Below are 23,264 nucleotides of genomic sequence, written 5' to 3'. Positions count from 1 at the left end.
AAGGGCTTGCCCCCCGCCTCAGCTGCCTGGCGCTCCCGGCGTTAACCGGCCCGGTGCATCGCCACCGCGGCCCCGGCCCCGCCCGAGCTCGGCTGCACCCCCAGGCCAGGCTCCGGGCCCCGGGCCCCCGCGGGCCAGGACGCCTCCCGCCGAGGCGTGGGGGCAGCTACATCGTGGGGCGCCTGGGCGGCGGCGCCGAAGCCAGGGTCACAAGGGCAGAGGGTGAGGTGAGGGCGGGAGACCAGGGCAGAGGTCGCCGCCCGCTGAGGGCGCTTTTACGCCGCGGGCATCGCTCACTAGGCTCCGGCGCCCAGGGCGCAAATCAGGGGCACAAACTCTGCCCCAGGCGGCGGCGGCTGCCGTCGGGGTTTACCCAGAAACAGCCAGGTGCTCGGGGCGGCCCAGATGCCTGAATGTCTCTTTCCCCTCGGGGTGTGTTCCCAACCAAAGGCGAACTGGAGTAGGGGTCTAGGCGAAGCCTGCGAGCTGAGCTGAGCCACCGGGAGAATTGAAGAGGAGGAGGAGGAAGAGGAGGAGGCGGAGGAGGAGGAGGAGAAAAAGGAGGAGGAGAAAAAGGAGGAGGAGCAGAGTGGGGGGGAGGAGGAGCCGCGCGGGCCGACGGCCCAGCCGCGCTCTACGCTCTTCAAGCGCGCGCCGGGCTCAGCCTTGGTTCTGCAGTCCGCGCCAGCGCAAGCCTCCGCGCCTTTTCTACAGCCGCGCCTGACATCACGTCCTGCCGCCGTGCCATTGGCCGCCCGGCGCCCCGGGCCTTGGCAGCGCGTGCTCTGGGAAGGCGGGAGACCCAGAGGGAGGGGAAAGGCTAGAGGAGGAGAGGAACGGAGAGAGGAGGTGGTGGGAGCTGGTGGGCGAAGTTGGAGGAGGAGGCGAGAGGGAGGGAGAAGGGAGAGCGCGGGGTTTGTAGTTTCTAAGCTGCAAACAGTTTCCCGTGTTTCTTCTGGAAGGAAAAGTAAACCTTTCCTGCCGTCTCTATCTTAAGAAAGCACAGCCAAAAGATGCTTCAGGAGATCTCCATTCTCCCCTTTTGCCTCTGGAACCTGGGGTGGAGGGGCAAAGAAGATGGGCACAGAAAACAGTTTAGAGAGACTTAGGCTGCTTCCCGCCCAGCTCGGCTTTGGTCTTGGACGCTGCTCTCCCACATAGGCACAGGCCTCCTGGGGACCAGGCTTAAAAAACGGGGCGGGGGGGGCAGAGCAATGACTCCCACAGATAGAGGGCCAGCCAGCATATCCTTGCTCCAAGCGAGCTAGGGACTATACCCTCACGCGTGTTGCTCCTGGATTTATCCCAAGCCTCTCCAATCTGGAAGCGTGGAGGAAAGCAGATCTTTACGAAGTGAGAAAAAGAAGCAAGGAGTCCATAGCTCTCCCACGTATGTGCAGTGTGACCCCAAGAAAGTGGCTCAACCTCTTTTACCCTGTTGAGCTTTCTCAGTGGAAAACAAGAAGGTCCCATCCTTTTGGGTGTTTGGGTGTGATGAAAGACAGAAATGAATGGTAAATGCCTGGATCATAGTAGGCACTCAGCAAATTCCTTAATTGCTCCCTCTTTTTCCTTTCCTATTCAAAATCTTCTTGCTCTGGGATACACTTGGCAGTTCTTAAAGACCACAGGGCCATTTTCTTTCTATGGGGTACTCCATGTCACTAGCACCCCCTTCACACACACACCCTATGGTATCTGGGTCCATCCAGACACCTGGTTGCACAAGGATCAGCAATAACATGGTCTGCCCAGCAAATCCCAACCTCCAGCCCAGACAAAGTCTCTTAGCTGAACCCAGGGCAATGGCCAGGTGTCATCTGACCAGAGATCCAAAAGTAAAAAGTAGTTTTGAGGGGGGGGGGGCAAGTCAGTAACAGATACTCTTCTGGGTTAATTTGCAAGTAACTTTAATTCTCTACTAAGGGGGGGGGTGGCTGTAAAAGTGTAGTCTGAAATATCAGTCTGTCCACCTGGCACAACCAAAGGGAAGCCAGGACCTCTGCAGTTTATCTCACAGGGCACACAGTTGGGGCAGCATGAAACCACACGTCCAACATATTGTACAAAACTTCTGCCCATGAATATGTGTTACACTTGTGGTGCCCAAGTTTGTGTCCACGTGTGAAAATGCTCAAGTTCATCTCTTTTGGCAAAAATACAACCAACACGAATTTAACTTTGTAGGCAAAACCACAGCCAGCAGCACTAATGTACAGGGGGTGCCTACAAGTGCACATCATATCAAAGGAGGCATCTTAACAACCCACACCAACATTTGTGTGCTCAGGGGAGCCTACTTAATCTTCTCTGAGCTCCTATCAGACATATTTGCAAAAACTCTTCAAGTTATTTGTTTGCATGTACTTAGGCATAAAGATGCCCTAACTTAAACCAGGCGCTGGTGGTGCACGCCTTTAATCCCAGCACTCTGAAGGCAGAAGCAAGCGGATCGCCATGAGTTCAAGGCCAGCCCGGTCCAGAACAGGTTCTAAAGCAACCCTGTCTCAAAATAAAAAATAAACAACAACAAAAGCAAACAAACCAAAGCCCTAACGAGGGAAAGATGATCAATCTCGTCCATCTAAAGACAGGAATGATCATATTCACACGGACAGTCAAATTCAGTGCCTGCATAAGACCCTGGTTCATGGTCACCTCTAGGAATTTAGAGGTACGTTATTCTAGGATATCTGGGACACCTATTTCAAAGAAAGTCAGAAATGAAAAGTGAATCTGGGTTCCTCAGGATGTCGCTGAAAGGGTAGGAAACTCTTTTGTAAGAAGCTTGGAGTGTGCGTCGTCGGTGCTGGCTGGACTCAAGGGACTGCTTCGTAGCTTGGGAGGGGGTACTCAGTGACCCTTGTTAAGAGCTACCCAGGGGACAAGGAACTATATCCATAAAGAGATGTATACCATTCGGTACCCACCTCTTTGACCGGCAGTCCCCATCAATCCTTGGCCTGAACTCCCCGGGCCGTTGGGATCGCCACCCAAGGAGCTTCTCTATTTATCCCTCCGCATCCGGCTTAGACGCGAAAAAACGTCAGTTAGAGGCTCAAGCGCATCTCCCGCAGCGGGACGGCATCTGGGCACCCCGGCCCTGAGTTCAGAGGCGGCTAACTTTGCTAATCATTGGGGGACGTCGCGCAACTGCTTTGCCTTGTCCTTGGAGACTTAGCAAGGCGAGGAACAGGCTGTAAACACAGATCCTGACACGTGAGTGACATTTACACAGTTCGAGGAGGAGCTGCAGCCAAGGGAGAGGCAGGGGGTGGGGTGGGGCGAATCAGGCAAGGACAGGTACCTGGGACATTCACAGAGGCATGGAAGGGACGCCCCTCAACCCCCTTCTCCGGTCAGGGGGAAAGCATCCTCAGCTCCCGGTACCCTGCATTTTGTGGAAGGTGACAGGTGAACGGGATTCAGGTCTGGCCACTGTCTCCGCTGCCTACTTCCCCACCATCTGCTTCCCGGCAGACTAGCAGACCCGGCGCATAATGAGGTAGCAGCCTCCAGCCGGCCACCGTGACTAACTCAGAACAAAAGCTCTCCTTCCACGCCTTCTCCAACAAAAGGGCCACCAGCCCCAGCGTTCCCTAAAGGCTGCAGGACTGCCGGCTGCCGGCTGCGGAGATACCGCGCGCAAACTTCCCGGGGCTCCCGGGGCTGGCGGCGCCACCGAGCCGGGGCCAGAGAGGGAGGAAGCACCCTGCGCTGGGAGAAAGTGAGGCCAGGCCCAAGGAGGGAAGAAGGGGAGGAGGAGGGCGCGGGCCTCAGCGGAACCAGTGTGATTGATCTGCTAGCTGTTCTCGGTGCTCCGTCCCGTTATTAGAGACGGCCAAAGCAGGGCCGCGCAAATACCCTCGGAATCGCCAACTAATTGACGCTGCAGGCAACTATTTCATTGTGCGCGCTGGTTTTATGTCTTCATAGCCGGTGATTGACAAGGTGTAATTAGTCATCTCACTCGGTGATAAACATGGGCACCCTCCTCCCGCGGCATCAGGCCGAGTGTACCAGCAGAGGAAGCGATAGTTGACGCTGATATACCATTAAATCAAAATGAAGACGTTCAGAAGTGTGTGTTTGCTGTGACGCTCTCGTGGTTTATTTCTCAAATACGGCACCAACAGATTTACTTGATTTGCAAGTTAACTACAACATTAACTGGTTTTATTTATTTTGCCTCTTTCCTTCCTCTTCCTAGGCAGGGATGTTACTCTTGGAGTATGTGAAGACAGTTTGCTTTTTGACAAGCGAGCGAGCAGGCGCCCAGATTTCTGCAGCCTTTGGAGTCTCCTCGGAGGGAAAGGCAAATAGAACAAACCTCGGACTGGGGAGACATCCGGAAGGGCTCCGAGCAGGGGAAACGCTCCCCCGCCCTCCTGGGGGGGGGGCAGACTCTCCTGCCTAGGACTCCCGGCTAGGTTACTACCAAAGGATCATCTCAAGCTCTGAGGATGGAGCTGGGGGTTTAGGGTTCCGGAGACCTCTCGAATAACAACTGTGGGGGAGAAAGAGGCTATGCCAACATTTCTTCTCAGCCTCGCTGCAGAAAGAACTGTTTTCTTAAAGCTGTTGGCTGCAGTCACAGGGCCAGTGGCCCACCGCTGTTGACCCCGTCCCCTGTGTAAAGCATAACTTCTCTGTACTTGCTTGTACCATTTAGCAAATTACACTCCTTGCTAACTAAAGTGGGTCTTGCTCAGGAAATCTCTCTCTCTCTCTCTCTCTCTCTCTCTCTCTCTCTCTCTCTCTCTGTCTCTGTCTCTGTCTCTGTCTCTCTCCTGTTACTGATTACTCATTCCAAAAACCTGGATGCTTATATTTCAAGAGGGAAGAGGTCTGTTTTGAGAGCACCAACTGAACAAAGCCATAAGCATCTGAAAATCAGTCTTCAGGTTACTCCCACGTGCCCCCAGGAGACCCCTTTGGGGGACACTTCCCTGCACTTTTGCCTTCTTTCTAATCTCTGCTTCTTGCTTATAGAACAGAGAAATGAAGTTATTATCCCCCCCCCCCACACACACACACTGGGCAAAGGAATGTGGAGAGGAGGCAGCACCAGGAAAAGGTGGGGTGAGGGTCACAGGGATAGTAGAAAAGCCCAGTACCTTCAATGTCCTCCATCCCCAGGCTTGCAGCCTTGTTCTGGGGAAAAGGGGACTGCTTTATATTGATGGGCGAGTTGTCTGCAGCCACAAATCTGCTAAGGCATGACTCTTTCTCTATGAAATCCACTCACTGCTTTGGTCATACCATACAGAGATCTGCAGGTCACCAGTATTGGCAATGTAAGTAAGTGGGACCTTCATTATTTCCAAAAGGAGCCCCATGTCTGTGACACTAGAACAGAGAAGTAGCTTGACCCATGACAAGCAGATAGGAGCCCAATTCCTGCTCCTCTTCTCCCTATAGTGATCTGAACAATTCCGAAACTGCTTGGACAGCAGTTAAGAAGGTTGGGGAACTAACTAGGGTTCTCTCTCTCTCTCTCCTCTCTCCTCTCTCTCTCTCTCTCTCTCTCTCTCTCTCTCTCTCCTCTCTCTCTCCTCTCTCCTCTCTCTCTCTCTCTCTCTCTCTCTCTCTGTGTGTGTGTGTGTGAGTGTGAGTGTGTGTGAGTGTGAGTGTGTGTTAAATGCACTGAACTTAAAATGAAACACGAAGTGTGAATTTCAGGTTTGAACATGATGCATCAGGAATCATGAAGGATGGCAGCCTTTTCCTCCACCCGTCTTTTGGTAGCAAGTATTAATATTGTATTAAATGTTATGAGAATGTAAGGACAGTGGAGAGGAATGTGCTCAGATGCAATTTTGTCAAGGTTTTTATCTGTGATTATGGTTCCAGATGTAGAAACTCCCGGAGGAGGAAAATGAGGGGCTGCTGGCATGTGACATGTGTTTTAAGGTGTTTGGCAGTGTTTCTCAAAGTGGTGACAAAATGTTCAATTTTATTGCTGGGAATTGGTAAGAGAAATAGGAATTCGAGGTCACAGATTGCTCACCTTCAGCAAAAAAAAAAAAAAAAAAAAAAAAAAAAAAAAAAAAAAAACAATTTGCCGTTATTGGTTAGGGTGTGGAAAGTTTGTATCTGGGCCTTCCTCAAATCACTTTGCCAACCATATAAATCTGTCAGATCAAATTATTCCTAAAGAATAATTGCAACAAAATACACAATAGCTAATTGCATTCTCCCCCTCTTCAGCTAATTTTCACGAAACGGTATACACTGCTCTGGAATAAAAAGGAAAGTGAATATTGCAACAAGAGACCTTTGATTTCATGTGCTCCAACTCTATCTTATACCTAGAGGCTCAGTTCTTTTTAATCCAGTCCAGAATAACAACCAGTTCTAGAAAAGACATTTCGTTAACCCCTGCTCTGCAAGTCTTTCAGGGAGAAAGAGAGACAGACAGACCGAGAAATAAATTTTCTTACATAGGGAACCAAAGTTGTTTAAAAATCAGGAGAACTCTGCTGGATAAAGTAGGGATGGTGACCATGGGGGAGGAGGTAGATATAGCACCAGGTGGCTGGCATCTCTTCTAATTTCACAGGCTTAATACTAGAAATTTTTACCCCCAGCCTTTCTTTATTCAAAGGCATCCATCCCTTCCTCCCTTTCAGAATGCAAGGCACCCTAAACTCCATTTTGAACACAAGTTTCTCTATAAATCTTTTATGAGCTTCACATACACCAGCATTAATAGATTCGGGTGCCCAGCCATGGCTCACTAGCCTGAAGGTGGGTTTGGTAAATATTTCCATAGATCAGAAAGAGGTTTTGCCTCAAGATTCTGGGCCTGGTTTTCTCCCTGGATCCCCCTTCAAAGCCCAAGAGACTGTAACTACTTGCTGACACTTCTGCTGCTGTACAAGCCATCCTGCACTTAGCATACCCATTCAACCACATCCTTTCTGTCTCCTAGCTAAGGGACACTGCTTTGGACCCTCCAGCTTTGACATGGTTTTACAGATCACAGATCATACTAGGCTTCAACCCAAATTGCACCTTCCTTAGAAGTCCATACACTCTCTTTAGGGTGGGCCCAGGCATTTTTCCAACTGGAAAATGAGTTTGGGAGAGAAAATGGCTAATACAATTATCATCTTGTCCAGAGCTCTTAGCAAGACCCTTCCCCATCCCCAGCCCAACTTTGCCCAGTTCTGATTAGCTGTCCAGAGAAGTTGTCATTGTCTCTTTAGGTGAGGAATGAGTCATTTCCCATGGACTCTTCAGCTGAAGCCCAGCCCCTAGGCACACCCCCAGCATTTTTTTATTCTTCCATTAATTAAAACAACCAATGTCCCATTTATTATCTTTGCATGAATGGAAATCATTAGAGCCCTTGCATGTATATGGGAAATTCTGTTTGCTTAAGTATTCACACTTTGATTTCCTATAGACTCATTTTTCAAGCATAAAAAGATTCAAACAAAACAAAAACAAAATCTCTGACATTTTACAGTGAAATATGAAAACTAGTTTCAATGAGCTTATGAGGATCTCTGGTAGGAAGAAATGTTCAGAGGGCCCAATATTAGCACCTAAGCTGACCCTCGATAAAGGGGTCCTAGACAGTTAAGGCGGACATTGATAGGTCGGCAGAATCAAATTTTTAATTTGTGCTTGTTTGGGGTTAGATGAGCTCATCCAAATTGACTTTCAAACCACTGTGTCACACTCAAAAGTGAGTAAGAAAAAAAAAAGAAGGAAAAATAAAAGGCAGTGGACAATTGGGTCTGTTTGAAACTTCCCTCATCAGTTGACCGGTTCAGCTTACATCTCCATTTCTGGGGGCAGCCATAATTAGAGTGATCTATTTTGCATTTACTTCTCTTTGCAAGCAGTACATTATCCACTCTTCCCATGCTTATTAAACAGTGCCACCTGCACCAGATCCAACAAAGCTTTCCCATCAGTCAGCACCCCCCCACACACACCACTAAGGGTCCCGGACCATATATTACCAATAACTGAAGCTCAGTTGAAGAGTTGATGATGAGTCAAAGCAGCTATTTCCAGGACCCGTTTATGAAAACCTTTTCAGCAAAAAAAAAAAAAAAAAAGAATTCCTCAAATTGTCATCTTTTATAAACCTGTTTCTTCTCTATATAGTAGTTCAAACAGCAATTAGCAAGTTGTTTAATTAACAAACTATCCTCTGTATGTCACCAAGGTGCCTCCAGCACAAATGTTCATAGGTACTAGCCAATGGAGTCAATATTTTGTCACTCAAAGCCTCTGAAGCTGACCACCTTGATAGCCCTAATGGCGTAAAAAGGATGTGAAGAGCCTACGACAAGGCTAAGAAGCAAAGGACAATTTTCAAGAAACCAGTCATAGATACAGAGAAAGGGAGAGGCAGAAGAAAGTCAGGCCGAAGCAGAGAGGAGAGAGGCAGAGGATGGGCCTGCGAAGGTATCAGTGGCTAAAGAAAGGAACAGGAAGTTTCTTGCAAACTTAGGACCCTTTCTGACATTCAAATCCAAAGATGATGATTTACACATCTTTAAGAGCCTCAAACCTCACTGTGGTTCTTTCTTTTAAAAGCTTCCTGCTTTGTTCCAAATACTGCTTTATCATTGGTATTGTCAGCAGCTCTGCATCTGGGAGAGATTAATTAAGTGATAGGTCAGACACAATGAGGTGAAAGGGCATGTCCACCCAATCAGGGCTGATTCATCCATTTCAGGGTGGATCAACTTTTTTTTTTTTTTTGAGTGAGAGAGAGAGAGAGAGAGAGAGAGAGAGAGAGAGAGAGAGAGAGCAATTTTGGTTCCATCTCAAGAGGGGGTTTGTCAATAGGGATGTCTGAGCTCCTCTGGTGAGGGGTACATAGCTGGAAAAGAATATTTTGCAGACAGAAAAAAATAATCTAAAAATCTACACTCTGTCTTTTTAAGGTATGAAAACAAGTCCCAACTATCAATCCTGTCTGTATGCTTAAGCTTTCCAGTCTGAGTGAGAGCTCATTTTCCTAAATATGATTCTTTTACAAAACAGCTAATTGGATGGTTATAAATAAAATTGCTATATAACAATAAAATTTAAGAGTTCATTTTCACTCCCTTCTCCTCTCCCTACGTGTTTGATGCAAAACAACTCCTTCCTCTCAAGTCCACTTTTAATTTCTAGAAGGCAAAATGAGAGAAAGACATAGGAAAGAAAGGGAGGAGGAGAGCAGGAGAAAGAGAATGAAAGAGGAAAAAAGGGGGACCTGGGTGTCATGGACTAAATTTTTCCAAACCAATTAGAAATTATCTTTAAATATCTATCCTCCATCCCTCCACACCTTTCTAAATAGGTCTTTAGATTAATGATAAATTAATTAATTGGTGAAATACATGTGGCCATTTAGCTTGGTTCCTAAGCAGAAGGTGTGGAGGACTTTAGATCCTACCCCCAGAAATGGTTCCCTCACCATTTCTTCAATGTGCTTCACTGCGGGTCAAAACTGGTTGCAAAATTGTGTGTGTGTGTGTGTGTGTGTGTGTGTGTGTGTGTGTGTGTGTGTGTGTGTAAAACAGACAGATGACTGGATAAGCAGACAAATGTAAACTCTAAGCCTGTGAACAAGGCTGGGTCAGGTTAAAGTGATTGCTCTGGGCAGACACCAATTATGATATCTGGAATATTTTTACTTCATTCTTGAACATGTTTGCTAGTGAAATTCCCATTTTCTAAGGTTTTCTTTTTCTATTGTCTTTTCACCTGGGTGTTAAGCAACGGTAGGGATATTATTCAATTGACTAGCCATTTCCCTTTGCGAACGAAACCGAATGTTAGTTTCTTAGTTACCCAATTCTTTAAATCATCTGGGATCTATCTATATTTCTAAAACTGAGCAGAAATACTTAACAGCCTGATCAATAGCCATTGACCGTCAGCACACCTCACACTCTAACATGCACAGCTTGATCATGTATATTTGATCACTAAAAATTCAAAGCATTTTTGGTAGTATATATCAAGCTTCCCACAAAATAGTATGTCTCTTTCCATGATCTTAAAAAAGAATATGAGTTGCTCTCTCTTTTGCATTCATCTATCCATCCACTTGCACACATACACACACACACACACACTCACACACACACACACTCTCTCTCTCTCTCTCTCTCTCACACACACACACACACACACACACACACAGAGAGAGAGAGAGAGAGAGAGAGAGAGAGAGAGAGAGAGAGAGAGCTCCTTCCTGGAGAATTTATTGCTCATATATTTGATGAAGAACAAGGTAATTAACTGCAAGGCTGTACATCTGGGCAGCACTTCATATCCATTGCAATAATAAAACACTTTTTCACATTTTAGCAGAAGAAAAGCTTAGTCCTGCCCACAGATTCAGAGGACCCCAGAGTCTCTGTGTGCAAATCCTCCTTGTTATAAATCCTGCTTTCCTCTTAAGTGATGGCACACACAATTGCACCAAGGGGCACTAAGTTTACTATGCTAAAGCATTGCAAGAAAAACTGGTCCCTTCTCAAAGTTTTAGCATCAGCATGCAGTGGTTTGAAATTGAGGGTGGTTCTTCCACCCTCAATCTGTTTGGCAGCAAACTGGGGCAAGAGTCCAAGGACTTGTCCTGTAAGGGGCCACAGGATCCTAAGGGCTGGTTTCCTGAGCATGCGCCATTATGAACTAGTTACTCCAAAACCATTTGTGTAGAATTTTCTCATATTCAGGGCTCAGAAAACTGTTACCAAGTTTCTCCATAAAGGAACCCACAGATCCATTCAAATCACTCTATAGGGATGTGACCCAAAGAATACATCTGGCAAACCTGCTCCAAGTTTCCAGCACAAATTCTTAGAACCCCAACTCCAGAGACCACCCCTACCCCCAGTCTGGAAAAAAAATTACCTGCAGAACCTCCCATCTCCAGAGTCCCCTGCTCTGTATTGCAAACTGTGCCCAGCACAAATTATTCGGGGGCCCTTTCTTCTAAAAGCAGCAGCATCTGGGCCGAGGATCCCTCCTTTAAAGGAGGGGGAGAACTTCATATGATAATACGTGTAATATGATATGGAATGACAGAATGCATGACAGTTGCCCATAATACAGAGAAGTCAGTCAAAGGACAGAGGGGACATTTGGATAATTACCATCCATTGGCTAGTCAATCACTCGAACACAGAGAAACTGCACAAAACCCACAATGGAGTTGGGAAACAAAAGAGACCCGAGCCAGACTCAGGATTAACCGGTCTAAAGCGATCTAAATGCTTTTGTGTCTGAAGAACTGAGGCTCCAGGGTTGCCCCCCCTCATCCCAGGGAACTAATTGCGGGGATCAGAGATAAGGCTCTCTCCCTCCTTTCCTATTTCTCTTTGTAGACTGCTCACCACGCAGTGAAAAAAAAAAAAAAAAAGATTTCTCTCTGTGTGTTCATTAAACTACTTTAAAGTTAAGGGGTGCAGGAGGGAAGCTAGGTGTAGCCCCCGTCCAGAGGTTGAGAGGCTACCCCCTTGGAAGGTGTTAGAACATACTCCCTTGGGCTTAATTCTTTGTTTGAGGGTAAAAATCTTTCCTTCTTGCCCCCTGGAAGCAAACGCTCTCGTGCACCTGACTGAGACTGGGCAGCTGTCTCGTTCTGGCAGAGATGGATGGCTGGTACCTGGCTTTGAGTGAAAAGTCTCTCTGCATTGCCCCCACACCAGAAAAACACCCGCTCCCCTGTCCCGAGTTAAAGACTCTGAACAGCTCATCTAATTAAGTGGGGTAAAGGGGTAACAGAAAAGAGCGTCTAGCCTACAGCATGGAGGGTGCTGCTGACTGAGACGGTTGTAAATTGTGGGCAGAGAGAAATTCTTTCTAAATTGAGGAGTGAAAAATAGGGAACAAACCTTTCTAAACTGGGAAGGAGAGAAAATGGGCTTGTTTGGGAAGAGGAATAGAGACCTGCTTCTTGCTTAGGGAAAGAGAAGAAAAGGGGGTGATTTCTCTAAAGAGACACCAGGAAATGGTGAGTTCAGAGACCGAGAAAAGATAGTGAGAGAGGAAGAGAATTCCTTAAAAGAGATAGACACTAAAGCCAGACCCTTCACTCCCAGGACTGGAAGACTGGTAACTATCACCCACCCTCGAAGGTTCCGGGCTGGGTGGCTGCCGAAGCGTCTGTGCCGACCTGAGGGTGCCCGCGGTGGCCCAGCCCAGCGCCCTGCACGCAATCCTCCCGAACCCGTGCCTCTTACCTTGGTGAGCCCTCGGCAGCGGGTGTGGCCAGCTCTGCGGGCAGCCCCGGGCCAGGGCCAGGGCGCTGGGGGCGGCGGTGCAGGACTGGGGGGCAGCAGCAGGGCGAGCAGTGGCGGGGCTGGCACGGTGCCCAAAGGGGGGGATCGGGCTGAGGGCAGCCCTGGGGCCTGGCGATGCCCGCAGGGGGCCTGGGAGGGGCGCCGGGGAGCGGGCCGGGGGACGAGGGGCTCCCTCCTGGGGCCGGCGGGGCGCTCCAGCCTGAGGGGCCGGCCCGGGAGCCCGGGCCGCGCAGCAGCAATCGGACTGGCTGACTCGCCTGGGCTGACAAATCAATCAGGGCCCGCGGAGCCCCGGGAGCTGCCACCCTGGATGCGGCGCTCTGTCCCCGCGAGTCCCGCGCTGCCAGCTGACGGCCGCCTCGAGTGAGCTCGGACTGGCCGCGGTCATTAAGCTGCGGGTGCGGGCGGGGGCGGCCGGGCCGGCGGGAGCGCGAAGAGGAGATAGCGCCGCAGCGTCCTGGCCTGGGCGCCCCGCCGCCGCGTCCCGCGCCTGCTGGGCTCCTGCTCCCCCTCCCGCAGCCGTCCCCCCCCCCCCGCCCAGTCACCGGCTTCGCTGGCCCTGCTCCCGGTTTGGTTTGGCCCGCCTCCCTCTGTCTCCATCCATCCCGGGTGTCTATCTCTTCGTCTCCTGTCCTCCCTGGAACCCTCCCTGTGTCCCCAGCTCTTCCTGGCTGCACCTCTCTTTCCCAAGGTGGGGCTGCCTCTCTTACCCCTCTCTCCTCTCTCATTCTCACCATTTTCTCCCTCCCTCCCATTTCTACGCCCCCCACCCCCAACTCGTTACCCCTTTCTCCCTCTGCTCGGAAAGATAGACTGTTCTTTCCTGTCCCTGTTTGGAACAGAGGTTCCCAGAATTCAACCCAAGTCATTTCCCTGCCTTGGGACCTCGGACAAGTCACCCCAACCCCTTAGTTGCAGTTTCATTATCTTTAATACAAGCTAATAAACAAGGAGGGGGTGTGAAGCAAGGTATGGAAGTAGGATGTGCCAGTGGCTCTGGATCCCCTCCTGAACCTCACACGTTAGCAAATCCAGCAGCCACCTTGGCAGCTGCTCGGCCACCTGGGCATCCCAGACCAATTTAGCAGGGAACGTCAAGGGTTTTCTTCTGGAGTCTCCAAAGCCCCTCCTGAATCACAACTGTGGTTTCTTAACGCCTGTTCCAGATTTTGGTTGGGTACACCTCAAAGCTGGGTCTGATATCCCAGGCTGTGTCACCTGCTGGTTCTTTCTTACCAGGCCCTATGATTGGCTTTTAAACACCAAGAGGTTCCTCCTAGATGGTATGGTCTTCAGAGTCAAACAGACATGAGTTCAAGATGACTTGCTTGGTCAGACCACACCATCCAAGCTTGTTTCCTCATCTAGGAAACAGAAACAATCACCACTTTTCTTTTTTGGTGTTATGAGTTAGATTATTTGTGGTTTGTCTAATGTGCCAGTCTATGGAAGGTTTCCATTCTGCCCTAGCTTTTATTTAGGTTCTGTAGAAGGGTGACAACTCCCAAGGCAGGTGTGGTTTCTGCATGTATGCACTGGCTCCTAACTAGGGAGGCCAACTGGAGTGCAGGGATACATATTGTGACAGCAGAATGAGTGTGATGGGACCAAGTATCCTGGGGAACTGATCTTGAAGGAGGCTGGGACCAGGAAGAACTTTCTCAAGGTGTGGTCATTAAAGCTCCCTGAGGGGGAGAACAGGGGATGCAGTCTGCTAGATGCTAAAGCTATGGGTGAGAGGCAGAAATACCATGGCCATGGCTGGAAAGCCTTGTGTGTGAGGAGCCTGCGACTTGGAGAGGTGGTCCAGGCTGAGGGGGCCGGTCCTATGGTTCTTATGTAGGAATCTGAACCTCAGTGGGGGCAACTGCCCATATTAATACTAATCTCCAACCAACTTCAGTCCTAGTTTCCTGTTTCTGAACTGGAAGAAGCCAGGTCCAGCAAGACATACCATTTGCTTTTGGTCTTTTTTGTCCTCCACCACTTTATCTCAAAGTGTCTTCTCTTTCTTTACCTAAGTGATCTTCCTAAGAGAATATATCCTTGGTTAGTTCTCTGTGTCATCATGTCAGGCACACATGAGCTGTATTGAACAAACAGTGGCTAGGGATCATCCGCTGTGTGACAGGCTACATGTTGGGTATTGTTCCTGCCCTCTCAAAACAATCATAGACACTTTGGAACATAGGACATCAATGACCAGTTTGAGGGAGTCTCACCGAGTGCTTGAGACTCTAAGTTCTCTGAGGGTAGGCCTGCCTTGAAATGATTTACATACTACACCCCCAGGGTGTGGTGCCATGCCCGGCAAAAGGCAAACACTCAGTAACACATACTGAGAGGATGGGAACAAAATAAAGCTTCAATGCAGAGGGCTGAAAAGGAAGGAGGACTCAAATGAGCCACGGAGGTGGAGATTTGTCTATGAAGAAGTAGCCAGCGGCCGGTAGACAGGACTTTAGAGCACATGGGAGCTCTTCCTCAGTGCCAGGTAAGTAGGTGTCCTGAACTTCGTGCAGTAACCTCTGCCAGCCTTCACAGCATCCCGCCTCGTGGGCACGGTTACCTTCCCTTTTCTGACAAACTGCTAGGGTCCAGAAAGGTGAGCTCCCCTGACCAAGAGTCCTGAGTGGCCTGTACTAGGGTTTGAACCCAGGCAGACTGGCTCTTTTTCGCTAAAAGGAAGAAGCAGAGAGAGAGAGAAGGCAGAGTGAAGAAGGAGACAGCTGAGAACAAAAGAAAGGCGGTGGTAAAGGAGTCAGCTCCGCAAGTAATTTTTCAACTTAAAAACAATTCCCATTTCCCAGCCCTGCGGAGGCAGGCACGGCGGATCTGAGGCAAAGCCGGCCCTCTGACTCGCAGGAGCCTGCCGAGGGGCCCCTGCGAGCTGCTTCAAAGCCGGCCTCTTCGGCACAATCGCTTTTAAACTTCGTACGGGGAAACTTTCCAGGGCTGACTTTCTGCACTTTGTTTCCAAATCAAGAGATGGGGAAGTCCCTCTCAGCCCAGCGGGGAGGAGAGCTGACTTGCCCTGGGGTCTGGGCTTGGCGAGGGACTCCCCAGGCTGGGCGACCTGGCCCTCCCCATACACACAGATAGGGACGGGCATCTGTACCCTGCTTGAAGTAGTCTCCGGAAGAGAATCAGGCTGTGGACAGCCCCTGGTCTCTTAGGGGGTGATGAGGCCTCTCCGCCCGGCCCACATCTGCTTCTTCTCAGGTTCCCCCGGTGACAAATTGGGACCTTCTCAGGAGGACCATAATATTCTGCCTGCTTTACACTCAGCAGCAGCTTCAAAACCGTCTGTCATCCTCTGATCGCCATATCCAGAGGCAGCAAGGGTCTTTCTAACCCTCGGCTCCTTCTGATTTTTGGAATCCAGATTTGGTTTTTGGAAGTACATCAAGAGGCTGGCTCCGTGCATTTTAATTACGCTGTCTTTTTTTTTTTCATTTATTACTAATATACTCCTCTTAACTATGATTTATTTGTTAAACAAAGCACCATAAGCCGTCACTTATTCATCTTAATTTCAACAAAATTAAAGTAGTCGCTGTTAGATTGCACCTAATTGCACTTGCAATGAAAAGAACGGAGATGTTAATCAAAATAAATTGAAGATAAACAATAAAATCATTACATCTTTGCAACGGTAAGTGTAACTAATCAGTTTTGACTCGGAGCGACTGAACAGGAATAATGAATGTGTCACTGAAGGCTGGTTCATTAAGAGAAGCCACAGAGACCTGGTCCTTGGGGCAGCAGACAGACACCCTGCTCATGTGGCCCTGAGGGTTCTTGCCCCCTGAGTTGGGCAAAGGGGCTCCAAGGAGCAATGGGGACCAGTGGGTAGCTCTTAGGATGGATGTCATTGGTGGAATGCTCTGAAGCTACCCTGCCACAGAAGTGTTCTCTCCTCCTGTTAAGTAGCAAGAGATCATAGGCCCACTCCTGGACATACCAGGTAGCACATCATACATAACATACCATTCCTGGATACACCAGACCACCAAGAATGGAGCAAATTGGACTGGAAGACAGATAACAGCTATGCCAAGGACATAAATATAGACATACCCCAGAGGATGCAGTAGAGAAGGGGAGGTAGAAAAGGGCCTAGCAGAAAGAGAAATGAAGATAGTAAGGGACCATGAAGAAGGAAAATTGAGGCAGCCCCTCCTCCAGGGGGTGAGGAAGGGAGAAGCAGGTGGCTCTGCAGAAATGGAGGCGAACATAGGTAATGTGCAGGAAGTCTCAGAATTCCAGAATCCTCAGGAGTTCTGGAAGGCATGTAACTGTAGGGATAGGGCTTTGAAACCCTGGGGGAAGGTAAGGAGCCCAGAGTGGAAGAGGCAGGTGGCCACCTGGTGTCACTGAGGCTCATAAATCTCCCAGACTAACAGATCCATATTGAGGCCTCTTCCTCAGGGCATGTGGTCTTAGAAGCAGAGCCAGAGAGGCCAGCTTGCGGCCAATGTTCTTGTCCATTGGCCGATTTTCAGTCCCGGAAGCCCGGGAAGATGAGCTACCTTGTGAAGTGTGAAACCCTGAAGATTTGGACACCTCCATGAGATTGGAAATGGCTAAGAGAGGCAACCTGGAAAACATTAAAATTTTTGGTTTTGTGTTGTTCTGGGATCAGACCTTGGGTCTTGTACGTGCTAGGCAGTATTCTACCATTGAACCACACCCAAGCCCTAAGATATGTGTTTTTTAAAAACTATCTACCTTGTGCTTAGCCCTGGGCTTTTTATGGGAAATGCACTGATTAATTAGCTATAATGTCTCTGTGCCCCAGTCTCTTCATCTTTACCTCACATTTAATAGCAGAACTGACTGCATGTGTTTAACATAAGGATTATTTATTTATTTATTTATTTTATGGGGGCTTGCTATATAGCTCAGTCTGGCATCATACAATCCTTTCTCCCCCTCCTGAATACAGGGTTATAGGCATATGCCTCCAGGTCCAGCTTAAAAGAGTTTATGTTTGTAAGGGCTCAGAATGGTGTTCCGTTCTTAGAATAGGATTTATATGTTTGTTAAATACAGTTAAGTGAATTCATGTTCCAGTCCAACAAGTTAAGAATAATAATAGCTGTTTTGAGGCACGGAATGGGAGATGAATACTCCTGTTGAGTAAATTCTTGAAGAAGTCAGAATTAATTAGATAGGGGTGAAGGGAAGGAGGAGGAAAAAAAAACGTGGGCAAAGGCAGAGGAACATGCTTGGGAGGTTGAGTAGAAACCAAGGACTTGTATCTCCTCCCTTTGGCAGGGGCCATTGAAAAACATCAGGGAACATCGAGGGAGACACTGTTGATTATTTTTAAGCTTCATTGTTAACATTTTTAGTGTTTTTTCCAACACATTTTCTATGCTTAAAAGTGAAAGATGAGGCTTTGTGTCAAGCTTTACTCCTTCCCTCCCCTCTTCCCTCAGTACACATGCTTTTGGTAGAGCTAAGTTCTCCATGATACAGGAGGAAACCTGTGACCCAGATGTAAGCCAATCAGTGCATCTCACTCCAGCGGTTACAGTGATTGGAGGAGGGATGGTAATTCCACCCAATAGGAGCTGATCCAGGGATTTTGCTTGAGGATCTGTGAGAGATCTTTAATCCTTTCTGCGGGTCTCTAATGTGACAGAATTTAGGCTTTGGGGCTGCTGTCACCATTTCAGGACCATGGGGATTCTGAGACCAAAGACAGCACCAGAGAAGATAGCTCAAAGAAGCACAAGGAGCCCCAGTGACATCGTTTGAGCTCTAGATCCAGCCAAGATGAAGGGAGCCTTAGGCCCTAGCCCTTTTGGTTTCACAAGCCAATAAATTCCTTTTTGTTCAAGCCAGTTTGGGTTAGGTTTTCTGTCACTTGGAACAGAGTGCAGGCTTCAGACAAGAATGTGACACAATCGTGTGTTTTGGTAACATGGCTCTGGCAGACACAGTTAGGCATGGGGGCCTAGAAGAGCAAGCTTTGAGGCAGTGAGGCCACTCCAAAGAGGGCTTATGACAAAGAGTAGGCAGAGCTGGATAATATCATAGCTTATCACCACAATGTGGGGCTCAAAACATGGGAATAAATTTTTCCTGTTTGGGGTGTGTCCAAATGCCCCCCCCCCCACTAGGGCACAAGCCCAGGGCTTTGCTACAACTTCATTTCCCGGAGGAGAGCTATTTCCTCTTGTCCTCCCTTCTTTTTTTGGTGTGGGTTGGGGGGGGGCGTGTTGGAGCTCAAAAATCTACCACTGAGCTACACTTCCTGCTCTTGGTTCTATGTAGCTCAAGATGGTCTGGAACTTGAGATCCTCCTGTCTCACTCCCCACCACCACCCAGTGTCCAGGGAGAGGTTTACCAATTTAATTTTGACAGCCTGGCCTCTGACTTGCTATGCTTCAGGTGTTAAACCTTGAACTTTTTATCCTTCTTACCTCTGGTTCCTGAGCTCTGATATTACAGGCATGTGTTACCATGCCCAGTATATGGGATGCTGGGAATTGAACACAAGAATTTTTGTGCATGCTAGCCAAGCACTCTACCCTATGTCCCTAGCCTCTAGAGAGGGCTCCTTTGTTTGTTTGTTTGTTTGTTTGTTGTATTTTGAGACAAGAATTTTTCTGTGTAGCCCTGACTGTCCTGGAACTCACTCTGTAGATCAGGCTGGTCTCAAACTCACAGAGATCCACTTGGAGAGGGTTCTTTAAAAATAATTCCTCTGTTAGCTTCTGGAGGTCTCCCGGTGTAGCTTGTGCCTGGATAGCTTCTATTTCTGTTCCCATACTCACAGGGTATTCACACCCTGCATCTGTGGCCATCTCTGACAAGGTTGCCTTATGATTTGCTTGTGTAATCCAGGTGGATCCTATCTCAAGGTCTTAATGTAATTATATCTGCTATGACTCTTTTCCCAATGATTAAGAATTCACAGATTCCACTTTCTTTGGTGGGGGTGGGGGGGCAGGGGTATCATATTTGATCAATCACAATTAGCATGGGCAATGGCCACCAGTTCCCAAAAACCAGTGCAGTGAATTTGCCTTCTGGGGTTTTCCAGCTTCTAGCCTCACTCCTTGACCCATCTTGACAGCTCATAAGAATAGAAAATTTAAGTGAAAATAGACTTTAGGGAGGGGAAGAGTTTGGTTTGGCCAATCTAAATCTTCAGTGTTCTCAGCCAGGCCTCTGAAAGAAACCCTGTTCAGAAGTGCCCTGTATGTTCTCCACCTCTGGGTGAGAAGTCTCCACTTCCCTAAGTCTTTGTGTGCATGGCCAGCTTTTGACCATGGGCATGATAGGTGAACTCACTGACATTTGCTCTGAGCCAGGCAAAGAGCTCAGAGATCTCATGCATCAATTCAGCTTTTCTTTCCTTTCTTTTTTTCTTTTTGGTTTTCTGAGACAGGGTTTCTCTGTGTAGCCCTGGATGTACTGGAACCCCTCTGTAGACCTTGAACTCATAGAGATCCGCCTGCTTCTGCCTCTTGAGTGCTGGGATTAAAGGTGTGCACCACCACCTCCTGGCCAGCTCAGCTTTTCTACTCAAGAGTTGGTGACTGCTCCCTTTCATAGGTAAGGAAGCTGAGGTTGTGGAGGACTGGTGGGATTCTTAAACTTGAAAACTGGCAGTTGCCAAAGTCAGGCTTCAGGACCAGATATGTCTGATCTCAAGGCTTGTGCTTGGGCTTGACAGCAAGCATCTTTACCCACTGAACTAACTCAGTGACCCTCACCCAAGAAATTGATATGGGATCCCAGGTATATATAGATATATACCTAGGTGTGTATAAGTCTAACATCAACTGATAATAAACCATAAGACATTCATTTTAAAACAGTTCTTTGATACATATGTAATTTTATCATTTATTAAAGAAAAAATCAAAATTGCATCTATGAATATGCCTGATTATTTTTACTTAAAGAATCAATTTGTAGTCGAATATTTGATACTGCAGGATGCAAAGCATTTTCAACGTTTTTCAGAGTTGATTGATATTTTGATTTTATAATTGTTGGTGCTGAGAACACTGCTCCACATAAGCACATAGCACAAAATGACAGAAGTATCTTTAAGGTCACTTGAGAAATCACTGGAAATTCTGTTCTAAATCTAAGTCAAATTTCATTAAATGATTGTGTGTGTGTGTGTGTGTGTGTGTGTTGTATGTACAAACAGGCCAGAGATTGATGTTGGTGTCTTCCTCAATTATTCTCCACCTTACTATTTTTTAATTAATTAGTTAATTTTATGTGTAATTTTGCTTACATAAATGTTTATGTGCCACATGCATGCCCGGTGCCCATAGAGGCCAGAAGATGACATCAGATCATCTGGGACCATGAGCTTCCATATGGGTGCTGGAAACCAAACCTGATCACTGAGTCATTACAGATCTTTATGTTGACTATTCTGATAAAGCCCATCATGAAGTTACCCCTGCCTTCCCTCCAGTATCATCTCCTCCATCCTCTGCACTTCAACCTCCAGCTTTGCCAGCCACATGCTCTTTCTCACCCAGCCTTTGCATTTGAGTCTCCTCTCTGAACCCACCACCATCTTGGCTGCCTATTCACTCTTCAGGCCTCGGGCTCCAGCTTAAACATCATTGCTTAAGAAAAATCCTTCTTGACTTGGGTGTGGCCACTTTAAGTTCTAAATCTGTTCTGTGGCTACATTAAACAGGCTCACCCAATACTGGCCTTTGAGACCTTACAGACACAGCTGGGTACTCCAAGATCCTTTTATTAAAGACATCATTGGAAATGGGTTGGGATGTGGCTGTCCCAGCCTTTATAGCTGCACATCAAAGATGCCTATCCCTGGTCCAAGGTTTATGGCTGAGATGCTTAGGGAGACTTCCTTCCCATCACTGGGATGGTCTGTCCTCCAGCTCACAGAGAGGTGAGGGCTTCTGGGTAAATTGAAGACACACTGGGCCCAGTTTTGAGGGACAATGTGACAGTTCCTTCCAGAACTGTACATACACTTAACATCTCTCTAGTCCTCTGTGGTGTCACACTTAGTTCGTAATAATCACATCTGTCACCCCAAGCTTTACCTTCTGCGATGTTTCCTTACAAGGAGCTTTCCTTAACCCCTATGGCTTGAAGTATCTCCCTTTGCCACACTATGAGGCATACACCATTGTCAGCCCCATATCATAGGTGAAGAAACTGAGGTGCAGGGTACATCATTTGTCAAAGTCATCTGGCTGGAACTGGTGGCCTGGCACTTCCTACAGGCCTCTACCCTCCCCTCTACCCATAAACCTCTGTTAAGCAACTGCCTAATGACATTGGGACATCCAGATCCCTTAAGGTAGTTCTGAAGCTGCTTTATGATTGGGTGTGAGTGTCTCAGCCGACCCCTGCTGAGAGCTTTGCATTTTGGGGAACCATGGGCTATTGGCCCCATTCACCTTGCCCATACACACTGTCCTTTCTGCTTTATACAACTGGTGCAGTCTTTTCCCCCCTCTTTTGGATGTTGCTGGGGAGTAAACCCAGGGTCTCACACATGCTAGGCAAGTGCTCTACCATTGCCTGTACCCTCAGTTCGCCTTTAAAAAAATCTTTAAAATTATGTAGGTAAGCTGGGCAGTGGTGGCCCATGCCTTTAATCCCAGCACTCAGGAGGTAGAGGCAGGTGGATCTCGGTGAGTTTTAGGCCAGCCTGGTCTACAAAGCTACATAGAGAAACCATGTCTCAACAAATGAAAAAAATAAAATTATGTATATATTTGTGTGTGCCTGTGTGTAGGTTTGTGTATGTATGCAGGTGCCCATAAAGACCAGATGTATTGGCTCTCCAGAACTGGAGTTATGGGAGATTATGAACCACCTGACACTGGGCACTAGAAACTGAACTCAGGCCCTTTGGAAGAGCAGACTGTGCTCTTAACCACTAAACTATCTCTCTAACCCTCTCACCTCCCTTTTTTAACTTTCTGAAACAGGGTTTCACTATGTTGTCCAGACTAACACTGAATTTTTTATTCCAGAATGTCCTTGAACTTTTGACCTTCCTGTTTCAGCTTCCCAAGTAGCTGGGTTCGAAGCCCTGTGCCCAAGGGCCCCAGCCTCTAGTCCATTCTTCAGTATGTAGAGAAACTGGTTACATCACTTTTAATTGGAAAACTCCAGTGCACATGTATGCATATGCGTGTGTGCCCTTTCATGTTGCAGTGTGTTACGTGTCTACATTGTTATTTAGACTCTGAACTTACTAAGACCAGGTGCCAAGTCTCATCTACCTTGGTGCAACCATCCCTGCTCACAACACCCAGCACAAAGAAGTCTCAAGAGATGTTTGCTGATGAATGAATGATCTGATAGAAAGAACAAAGACTGAAAGTGTGACAGTAGGAAAGAAAGAGAGACAGGGCCAGAAGAGAGGTCAATGTGTTGGAAGGACATAACATAACACTTCCCTGTGCCTGGTTGAATGAATGAGCTAACATGTAGCTCAGGCTGGCCTCAAACTTTCTAAGTAATCCAGATTGGCCTTGAGCTTGAATTTTATATATGTGTATGTATATATAAAGTCAAATATTTTTTTTGAGAAAGGGTCTCACTGTGTAAGTCTGGCTGACTTGGACTTACCATGTAGCTCAGGCTGGCCTGGAACTCTGCTTCTGGCTCCCAAATGCTGCTATTAAAAGCATGTGCCACCATATCTGTCTCTCTCTCTCTCTCTCTCTCTCTCTCTCTCTCTCTCTCTCTCTCTCTCTCTCTCTCCCTTCCTTTCTTTCTTTCTGTGTATTTTGGGGGATGTGTGGAGTCACACACATGCCAAGTGCACATGTAGAAGTCAGAGGATAAATTGAGGGAGTTGGTTCTTTCCTTCCACCATGTAGGTTCTAAAGATTCAATTTAGACCACCATGTTTGGGAGGTAGGCACTTTTACCCAATAAGCCATCTTCTTGGCCCCTAGTCTTGAACTTTAGAGTCTCCTACCTCATCCTCCAAAGTGTTAGGATAAAGACTTACT

At 47.7% G+C, this 23,264-nt stretch overlaps 1 protein-coding gene across 1 annotated transcript; it reads right to left on the bottom strand.

The window, feature by feature from the left end:
* Nucleotides 1-41: 41 nt before the first annotated feature.
* LOC113836516 (basic salivary proline-rich protein 3-like) lies at nt 42-12,873 on the bottom strand. The gene is made up of 4 exons (XM_027423609.1): nt 12,815-12,873; nt 12,210-12,770; nt 656-785; nt 42-182 (listed from the first exon to the last, which is right to left on the bottom strand). The coding sequence occupies exons 1-4, from the start codon at nt 12,871-12,873 to the stop codon at nt 42-44; spliced, it is 891 nt and encodes a 296-aa protein (XP_027279410.1).
* Nucleotides 12,874-23,264: the final 10,391 nt, after the last annotated feature.

The sequence above is a fragment of the Cricetulus griseus genome, chromosome 6, assembly GCF_003668045.3.
Source record: "Cricetulus griseus strain 17A/GY chromosome 6, alternate assembly CriGri-PICRH-1.0, whole genome shotgun sequence".
In the NCBI taxonomy this organism is placed as follows: domain Eukaryota; kingdom Metazoa; phylum Chordata; class Mammalia; order Rodentia; family Cricetidae; genus Cricetulus; species Cricetulus griseus.
This window is presented reverse-complemented; position numbering and strand designations above follow the sequence as displayed.

What these genes read in the sequence shown, in the direction of transcription:
- LOC113836516 (XM_027423609.1), bottom strand. Translation starts at nt 12,873, where the DNA reads ATGGATGGAGACAGAGGGAGGCGGGCCAAACCAAACCGGGAGCAGGGC. An exon ending in GAGCAGGGCCAGCGAAGCCG is followed by an intron (nt 12,771 to 12,814) that starts GTGACTGGGCGG and finishes GAGGGGGAGCAG; the next exon opens with GAGCCCAGCAGGCGCGGGAC. An exon ending in CAGAACCAAGGCTGAGCCCG is followed by an intron (nt 183 to 655) that starts GCGCGCGCTTGA and finishes GCCGCCGCCCAG; the next exon opens with GCGCCCCACGATGTAGCTGC.